Source organism: Colletes gigas, unplaced genomic scaffold, assembly GCF_013123115.1.
Source record: "Colletes gigas isolate AHSC1104 unplaced genomic scaffold, ASM1312311v1 Colletes_gigas_Sc00023, whole genome shotgun sequence".
NCBI lineage: Eukaryota > Metazoa > Arthropoda > Insecta > Hymenoptera > Colletidae > Colletes > Colletes gigas.
Genome location: NW_025106652.1, coordinates 520128 through 530072, shown reverse-complemented (window position 1 = coordinate 530072; position 9945 = coordinate 520128). Strand labels below are relative to the sequence as shown.

General features: G+C 35.3%; 1 protein-coding gene across 1 annotated transcript; it reads left to right on the top strand.

Annotated features, from left to right (window-relative positions):
* Positions 1 to 4030: 4030 nt before the first annotated feature.
* LOC122401285 (putative sodium-dependent multivitamin transporter) lies at positions 4031 to 9077 on the top strand. The gene is made up of 9 exons (XM_043403339.1): positions 4031 to 4524; positions 5407 to 5541; positions 5618 to 5839; positions 5938 to 6278; positions 6476 to 6595; positions 6667 to 6884; positions 7013 to 7230; positions 7311 to 7555; positions 7620 to 9077. The coding sequence occupies exons 2-9, from the start codon at positions 5422 to 5424 to the stop codon at positions 7942 to 7944; spliced, it is 1809 nt and encodes a 602-aa protein (XP_043259274.1). The 5' UTR covers positions 4031 to 4524; positions 5407 to 5421; the 3' UTR covers positions 7945 to 9077.
* The last annotated feature ends 868 nt before the right edge of the window (positions 9078 to 9945 follow it).

The following is a 9945-nucleotide window of genomic DNA, read 5'->3' as shown; positions in this document are numbered from 1 at the left end:
CGATTATTTATCAGACATCGTGAAAATGAAAACGTAAAATTCGAACAATGAAACTAATGTATTATATTCTTAATAAAATTCAGCATTCTTGCGATATGGGTACGAAAATGCTTGTGTTCGATTATCGAACTGTTTCAAAAATTACATTTGTATTTTAAACAATTATTACCAACGTCTTAATGGTATTTTCAGTACTACTTAATAATCAATTTTAATAATAAGATAATACGAGTGAATAGGATATAAGAAGTTTGTAAAATAGAATAAGTAGAATAAGGGAAAACGAAAGACGCAAGAGTTTAAACGTACAAAATTATTAAAAAATTTAAGGTACTATTTACAACTATGTATGTACACAGAGATGCCAGAAAAGCACCGCCGGGTGCACACGCACACATGCCAGATACGCGTACGTGAGCTCGTGGAGTTTCGGAAAGTCGACAAAGGCAAACTGACGCATGCCCTCTTTCTCGATTCTCCGAAGCTGCCCGAAGTAATTTCGGATCGCCTCGTGGGAGTCGAGAGAGAAAGGCTCACATTTGCCTTCTCGCTCTAAACAACTGAAATCCGACCTCCCGTCAACGGCATACGATTTGGATTCTCGAGCCGAGATTCTCGACTGCCCAGGCATTCTTACTTTCCGACCTATGTAGGCGCACATAAGCAAAGTACCCATAATGAAAAAAAAATTTTGTAAAATTTATTTTACGGAAATACACGTTTTAAGACCTCCTGATCATATTTTAATTATTGAAAAAAAAGAAATTTTTTTTTATTCCCATGTATGAGCACACATATGTATATTATTAATACGATTTTTGAAAATCAAAATACTTTAAGATTGAAAATTAATAAATTAAAATGAGATTCCACTCTTTACCAGTATTGTGCACGCTGTGGTATTTTTCAATAAGAAGAGTTCTTACTTTTATAACATAAACAAAACAGTAGAATTAATAATTGCAGAAATTAATTAATAATGATTTTCCTCGATTGTTTTGAGATAACCGTATCAATTTGTTATGACGAACTAAATATTATATGATTGATTTGGCTTAACTTTGCATACAAAAATAATTGTATCGATCCATGAAACGTGCACGATACCGTTCAATGGAAACCACAGGAAGGTGGTGGTCTCTTGCATCAGAAAGGAAATGAAAAAAACTGTTATTTAATTATGACATTGTGCAATATTGAAATGTTTAAACTAATGTAATGAAAAAAGAGCTCGTAGACACATCAATTTTGATTAATGTAGATACGAGCTATAGGAACAAAAGTGTTATACAACTGGAGTCACGAGATCTCCACCATCGAACCATTTAGAAACAAAGGAAAAGTGATCCCGTTTGCCAGTTTAATACAAAGTATGGGTTGGATTTTAAATTTTAAAAGGACATAGTCGAATATTTTTAAAGGTACAAAACTTCATTCGTTTATTTTAGAACAGTAACATGAGTTAGCAGGCAATGTCATAAAACTGTTTACCCAGTTATATCCCTTTTTACTTGAAGCATAAGGTAAAAAGTACGAGATACAAAGTACGACTATCCGAAAATCGTTCACATTTTATCAATATAAATGAAGCGGCCTTTCCATCAGAGTTAAATACAAAATTTTGTAATTTCTGTGAAAACAGAACTTTCAGTAGATGTACATACGTGGAAATTTTTATGTTTTGACTGTTTTTACGAAAAGTACCATCCAGATTCATGTACTTCGTACATTGAAAATAACATATGTTAAAAGTAATTGGTTAAATTCAACTTTAACAAAAAAAATATTCGAAGGTCAGACAAAAATATAAAAAGATTTGTTTTAGCAGGGTTCGAACTTGCAGAGCAGAAAAAGCTCAGAACTTGCAGGCGAACACCTTATCATTAACGCCACGCTGTCTGTTGAATGTAGTTCTATTTTTAAAGATAAGTATCTGTAATAACTTTAATAATATCTCAAAGGAAAACCTAACCCAAAACCGGGTACTATTCCAACTTTTCCTTGTTAAAACCGAGTTTTCAATTTGTCTTAGCGAAAATCGCAGCCGGTTAAGCTGCTTACCCGTTTTCAATTACCAAACATTTATTTCTAAATTAACCCTTTGCGAGTAAGACCATTTTGCACATTATTCTAAAACATTTGTGGTATTCGTTTTCAGTGTGATTTAAGTAAGCATGTAATGTATAAGATTTCATTTAATTTTTTCTTTTCTAGAGAAGAAAGAGAAAAAGTTTATATAATTTTTTTTACATAAAATTTAATTCCTCCTAAGATTTATATGAAACATTTAAAAGATTTTTTATACGTTATGCCTATATACATATCAAAACAACTATGAAACAAGAGGTATAATTATTATTATCCACGGACTGATTATAGTCAAAGTCTAACCGGACTTTGAAATGAGAACATAAAACTTAAATGTAACGTTTCATTTAAATTCATTCAGCCATTTATACTCAATCGTATTAATAATATACATACATATGTGCGTTCATACATGGGAATAATAAAAAAAAATTTCTTTTTTTTCAATAATTAAAATATGATCAGGGGGTCTTAAAACGTGTATTTCCGAAAACTAAATTTTACAAAATTTTTTTTTCATTATGGGTACTTTGCTTATGTGCGCCTACATAGGTCGGAAAATAAAAATGCCTGGGCAGTCGAGAATCCAAATCCTATGCCGTTGATGGGAGGTCGGATTTCAGTTGTTAAGCGCGAGATGGCAAATGTGAGCCTTTCTCTCTCGACTCATACGAGGCGGTCCGAAATTACTTCGGGCAGCTTCGGAGAATCGAGAAAGAGGGCATGCGTCAGTTTGTCTTTGTCGACTTTCCGAAACTCCACGAGCTCACGTAGGCGTGATCTGGCATGTGTGAATAGGACACCGTCGGTGCTTTTCTGGCACCTCTGCGCAACACCTCCACGTAGAAGCGGCGGACTCCAACATCGGGACTCCCGATATTCGGGAGAAGGCGGCCTAGAGCGGCAGGCGCCTTCTCCACCCAGGGGGCCAAGCGGTCGAAATGCTCCACGAAGAGCCATCACTGTCGAGGATCAGACCTAGGTATTTCATATGGGCTCTTACCTCGACGTAGACTGTCCCAACTCGGATCCGTAGGCCGGCCGACGGCACCCCACGGGGGCCGAGTTTTTGGAAATACATGGCCTCCGTTTTCTGGGGTGCCACCTCTAGGCCCAGCCTGCGGATTTCGGCGACGACGGTGGCCACTGCCACCTCCGCGGCGCGCACTGTCCCTCTCCAGTCTGTCCCGAGCGGTTCACCTCCCCTGCCGCCTGGACAATTAAATGGGTGCGTGGGACCTTTGGAGGCCAGTGCACTTATCAACGCGGTGCTATGATTTGTAACCTTTTTTTACGGTCAGATTAACTTTCTAAAGCATTTCGATATCAACACATTTCATATTAAATTTTCTTTTACAGTAAATTTCTTTCGGTAATTATTTAGAAAAAGGGGGGTCTCACCGATTTCGATGATTTTTAAATATGTTGTAGAAATCAACATTTTGAACAACTTTTTCCCATATAGTATACATATACACTCTTTGACCGACTTCTAAATGGGTCATTCGAGTACGGACCAGCCTAACAGTCAACACGCACCGGAGCAAAACCTATCGGTTGGGGGGTTGAGAAGTCGCTAGCCAGAGATTCTGGCGGCTACCAGAAGACAGAGAAAGAGGGGAGGGCTGCTAAAATTTTTTTTAAAATTTTTCGCCGAAAAACTGAAATTTTTCTGAAAGAGCGTCACAATGTTGCTATGTACGTTACGAGAAGGCAAATGTGAGCCTTTCTCTCTCGTCTCCCACGAGACGGTTTGAAATTACTTCGGGCAGCTTCGGAGAATCGAGAAAGAAGGCATGTGTCAGTTTGCCTTCGTCAACTCTCCGAAACTCTACGAGCTCACGTACGCGTGATCTAACATAGTGTGAGAAAGTGGAATGAGGTGTCCCCGGTGCACCCGGGGCTCCGTATGGCATCTCTGAACAAAGGTAAAAGTTTTTAAGCATTCAAGGCCACTGAACGACTATCTGTGCACATACAAGCACGTTTGTTGAATACAAGCTATCACTAAATACGTTTTTCTTCTTTTTCTTACGACTACCTTATAAGTTGTGTATTAAGATTTTTGTTAAGATTCTGAATGTGCTGGTTCTATACATTTCTGTTTTTATGAATCTACTGTTTTTTTTTATTGATGATATGTATGCGTGGCAAAAAAAACCGATGCTTGAATTTCTCACTGGGAGAATACGGAGAGCCATGTGTTTCATGGCCAGAAAGGGGCTTTAAGTAACCGCGATTGACTGCAATCTTCTGCCCCTACTTATTACTGAGTTCAAGTTTGCTAAACATTTCTTGAATACACAAAAACTTTGTGCGTGTGCGAGGATACGAACGAAGCTATATTAATGATTAGAAACAGACTAAGAACTGCGGTGAAACGCTTTTGTCAGTCGCATCGGCGAAGACATTGGAAAATTCGCGACACTCGTTTCGGTAAGTTATCACATGCTCATTACCATACAATGACCACGTAACGTATTTCGATGGTTACTATCATCAAGTGATATTTGTGATAAATTATTGTAATGAATTCATGATCATAGTAAATAAATACACGTCATTATAATTACCGTAAACTACAAATTTTGGATGACATGATATAGTCAGGCGATTATGTGGAATTATTGAACTTTTAACTGATAAGAAATATTAACAATATAACCGCAATGGATGTAATTGATAGTGTCGCATTGTCATTCCGCGGGAATTATGACCGTGAGACGATAATAAATTATTATATCGTAAAAGAGTCTAATAGAATCTGACGAAATCGTATATATTTAATACATAATAGCCCCAATTTTCTTCCAAAGAAACATCTGTTCTTTTTAAATTGCTTTGACCTTTGCAATATTTATTATCTTTCTTAATTTAGTTTATCAGCAATTAGAATTGATTGGCTCCATTGTACAAGATGTAGATAATGCTCGTGTTTCCTTGGATCAACTTTTAATCATTGAAATAGACTTTTTAGACACAATCAATAGCCATTGAGTCTAAATGTAATAAAATTGTTGCTGAATTTTTCATGCAAACGTTGTAAATCTCATTCTTGGCTAACAACGTTATCAAAGATTGCTTAATATGCACCATAAAGATACGTAGTATAGTAAGGGAGACTATTACGTGTAAAGATTAATACAGATTAAAGTGGTATACAATCTTTTCATTAGAACACACTTCATTCTTTCCAATAGAACATTTCATTTTCTGTTATAGATTTAAACAGAAGGTTTAAAATTCATTTATCCATTCATTGTATGAAGTGTTTATTTGGATTTCTAATAAAGAAATCACTTTTGTTTTGGACAACAGCAATAGGACAACAGCATGGCAGAAACAGGTATGTTACAATGGGAGGATTACCTGGTCATAGCAGCTACACTGGTCATAAGCATAGGGATCGGTATTTACTATCGCTTTAGTGGTGGACGTCAAAAAACTACGGAGGTATTTATTTCACGAGTTTATGTAGAAACTGATTAATTATTAAATTATAATAATATTGAAATTGTATTTTCAACAGGAATATTTCAGTGCTAGCAAATCAATGAGTGTTATACCTGTATCAATAGCTCTTGTAGTGTCTTTTATGTCTGCTATCACATTATTAGGCGTTTCTGCTGAAAACTATGTTTATGGAACACAATTTGTTGTGATTAATCTGTCGTACCTCATAGGAACGCCTCTTGTATGTTATGGATTTTTACCAGTATTTTTTAAACTTCAAGCAACAAGCGCTTACGAGGTTAGTGTGATAAATAAAGAGAAAGAATTTATCATAAGTTATGGTACGCACAATAAGTTACACCCTTAGAAGTTTTTATTATTTTATTATTCTTTCAGTATTTAGAGAAGCGCTTTGGAATAAGAGCTAGGATGGTGGCTAGTTTCGTTTATTGGATTCAGTTACTTTTGTATTCTGGTGTTGTACTTTATGCACCTGCTTTAGCATTGGAAGCTACAACAGGAATTTCTAAAACTGGCAGTATTATTATTATTGGTTTAGTTTGTACCCTGTACTCAAGTATAGGGGGCATTAAAGCTGTCCTAATAACGGACGTATTTCAAGGATTACTTATGTTCGTTGCCGTCTTTATTATAATCGCTACAGCTGCTAAGGAAGCTGGAGGATTAGGAGAAATTTGGCGAATAGCGGAAGCTGGTCATAGAATTGAATTTAACAGGTACTTCAGTTTGCAATCAAAGAACGTAATTAACGCATTCACTACCATCGTTCAATTAGAAAATCGTCTAACGCAAACAACGCTATATTTGTAGTAATCTTATTCAATGTAGCTTTTAATTGCACTGATCGACATGTAATAGCGAACGTGTTAAGCAATCTCTATTTTAATTAAATAATGAAGAAATATTTTTACAGTATTTCTGTAGATCCTACAGTGCGACATACTTGGTGGTCGCTTACCATCGGAGGCTTATGTACGTTTTTATCATTGTATGGTGTGAATCAAGTTCAAGTACAACGTATGCTGACTGTGAAGTACGTATTACAACGTACGTAACAAGAAAATTCATCGAGTATGACATTATTAACGTTTATAATAATTTTAGAGACGTAAAAGCAGCACAAATGGCGCTCTGGCTGTCGTGGCCGATTTTAACGTTACTTTCAATGACTACGTGTTTCTCAGGGTTGGCAATATACAGTAAATATTACAAATGCGATCCTATTAGTACGAAACGGATATCGTCATCCGATATGTTGATGCCATTATATGTTATGGATACCATGTCCGACAAACCTGGTTTGCCCGGTCTCTTCATAGCAGGTAGAATTTCTAATTATTTTCTATTACAATAATTTTATTTTGTAATGTCGAGCCCACGTATTAATGCGAGAACGCTTTTGATTGAACGATTTTTACATATTTATACTTTTTTTACGTTTTTTGCTTAGGTATTTTTAGTGCCGGGCTCAGCACTATTTCCGCAGCTTTAAATTCTTTAGCAGCGGTAACGTTAGAAGATTATATGAAACCTGCCTATAAAAAATGTCGCGGTAGCGAATTCTCTGCTACAACGTCATTAGTCATAGCTAAATTGCTTGCATTAGTGTTTGGCGTTATTTCCATTGCCTTGGCGTTTTTAGCACAACTGTTGGGCGGCATTTTACAGGTGACAAATGGTTATATAAAAAACGTCGAAGACAACTTCGATCTAGGATTAACTGAATTTTATTCTTTTTATCATCAAAGGTCAGCTTGACAATATTTGGCATAGTGGGTGGCCCGCTTTTGGGCCTTTTCACTCTTGGCATGCTTACCGAATCGGCAACGGAAATCGGATCCGTAACAAGTACCACCGCGTCTTTAGTGTTATTGTTTTGGATAGCTTTTGGACAACCCAGACCAAGTCCGCCAATTTTGCCATTACCTGATGGTTGTGATGGAAACGTGACTTTTTCTACTTCTACTTCACAACAGATTACACAATTTGCACAGTAAGTAGAAATAATGCGTATAGATATTCGGTAAAACAGAATTAATCCTTTTCTTCTATTTTAGGAGTACAGGTGACTCGTCTTACTTTTACTTGTACCGGATCTCATACATGTGGTACGGCCCACTTGGTTTTGTGCTAACGTTCGTTGTGGGGCTGACGCTCAGTTACTGCTTAAAGCTATTATTTAAAAAGCAAAAGGTTGAGCTGGATCCCAACCTATTTTTTCCTATAATAGGAAACCGTATACGCCGTAGACACAAGCAAAGTTCAGAAATAAATGAGTGTGAAACACCAAGGGATACCTCCACCCACAAGAAGTACATTTTCTCTATTAATAAGTCTAGTAATCTAGAAAACAGGGATGGAACCTCAACTACGAAAGTATAGTACAATGCATAGTATTTATTGAATAGCATTTTATTTTAGACATTAGACATTCCGTACTTAAAATTGAGGAAAGTATACATTCCGTACTTAAAATTGAGGAAAGTATATATTCCGTATTTAAAATTGAGGAAAGTATACATTCAATTATTTCGTTAATCGTTGGGCCTAAAAGGGAAACTGTCGCGTTGATTCTTTTATGGGAAAAGTGGTAAGTTTAAAAAAATAATAAGAGATTAATTTAATTAAAATTTTTTCGTTATTAATTGTAGCCTCGATTTTGTAAACATGGAAAATAACCTTTTGTTATTGTAAATTTTAGCTAAGTCGTTTTTCCTGAGTTTTAATTTTATTTAAATGTGTCACTTTTAACACCGATGCGTGTCATTTTACTTACCATTGTCGCAGAACTAGGTAAACGGATATCGAAAAATTGAGTATCGATACTTTCAACTCGATTGTGTTAGTCGTTTATTACTTAGCGAACGTTTAGAGGTTTAGTTGCTAGCCAAATGTCTTCCACGTATTGTTCCTAAACTGCCATTTTTGTATATTTTCTATTTTTAAATGAAATTTAGCCAAATGTTGCCACTCGGTGGTCATGTTTGTATGCGATGTTACTTCTTTGAGCGTGATACTTACAACACTTTTATACTAAATTATTGTCCTGTTTCCATATATTCAACAAACTATTCAACGAATTGTATTTAATTATAGATTCGCAGAACAGATGAATTTGAATTGTTCTATGGAAAAATCTACAACTATGACCTAATTTAATCATTTATCAGTATTTCTCATTAGAATTCTGTTATGATTTTTAAAACGTTACGCACTGAATGAGTGGTATTTTTCAAAATTATTATATCAAGATTATATCGATAACAAAGTTTTCACTGGACAGGATATTAATTTTATTTAAGTAAGGAAGAAAGGGATAGAGCGCCGTTTCATATAGATAAGAAAAATATGAAATTCTATTTAAAGAAAAAGATAATGTTTCTAAAAAAAAAAGATTTTGTGATACATATGCATATCTAGCTTTTAACCGGGTCAAAAAAAGTTATTTTTTATTTGTAATATATTTTTCAGTTATTATATGATATTATGTACAATATTCATTCAAACTTTTACGATTCTGGCGAATATTTTTTCTACGCAGAAAAATGACGATTCGTGTATTTTGCTTCGTGACGATTGCAGGAGTACGTTGCGACGAATATGTGTTTTCGTTCTAAGTATATATACATATGTATTTAAACATAGTATTAAAAGCACTTGATATCAAAATTTAATTTATTTGTATCTTGTACCTTGTTAACGCGTTCGATTGTTCAGAAATAAGATACCGTGCGTATAAGTGTGTTGCATGTGAAAGAAGTAATAAAAGTGCTTCTACGTTTCTAGCTTGTATTCATCTTGATAATGAATCAAGTAATTACAATTAAGCGCAAAGCAATTAAGAGAAAAGAATTCATGGTTGTAAATGGTAGAATGATTCGGGTCGATTAGGACGATAGAACTAGATAAAATGTAATTATAGCTGTGCCTAATTTTAATCTGTGTTTCCCATTTAAAGAAGAAAAAGAGGGATCTGCAAACAATATGCATAACCAAATACTTGTGATACCTTTTTGAAGAAATTACGAAATATTTTACTCTGCAATTTTGTTTATGTATTTACAGAATAATTGATTCTTTTACGTCACTCGATTCTTTATTTGTTGTCCCATTTGAATTTTACGGTAACAGTAAAGATACTTGTGAATATTCAGGGACTCCGATACGCAATGCTACAACAGAAAAAGAAAATAAAAAAAAGGTCGATAGGCCTGTCCATTGTATGTAAAAGAGGAGAGTAACTTTGAGAAGTCTTTGCGAAGCGTTTGTTGGGAAAGAAGAACGATCCAAGGTGCTTCTGAAGTGACCGACCAGTTCAGATAAAACTACCGTCGGCTAGTTGAAACCAGTTTCAATTTGTCTGTTGGTCTGCGCTTCGATCAG

Excerpts from the sequence above, each read along its gene's own strand:
- LOC122401285 (XM_043403339.1), top strand. The coding sequence starts at position 5,422 with ATGGCAGAAACAGGTATGTTACAATGGGAGGATTACCTGGTCATAGCA. Across the intron at positions 5,840-5,937 it reads AAGCAACAAGCGCTTACGAG|TATTTAGAGAAGCGCTTTGG; the intron begins GTTAGTGTGATA and ends TTATTCTTTCAG. Across the intron at positions 6,885-7,012 it reads GCCCGGTCTCTTCATAGCAG|GTATTTTTAGTGCCGGGCTC; the intron begins GTAGAATTTCTA and ends TTTTTTGCTTAG.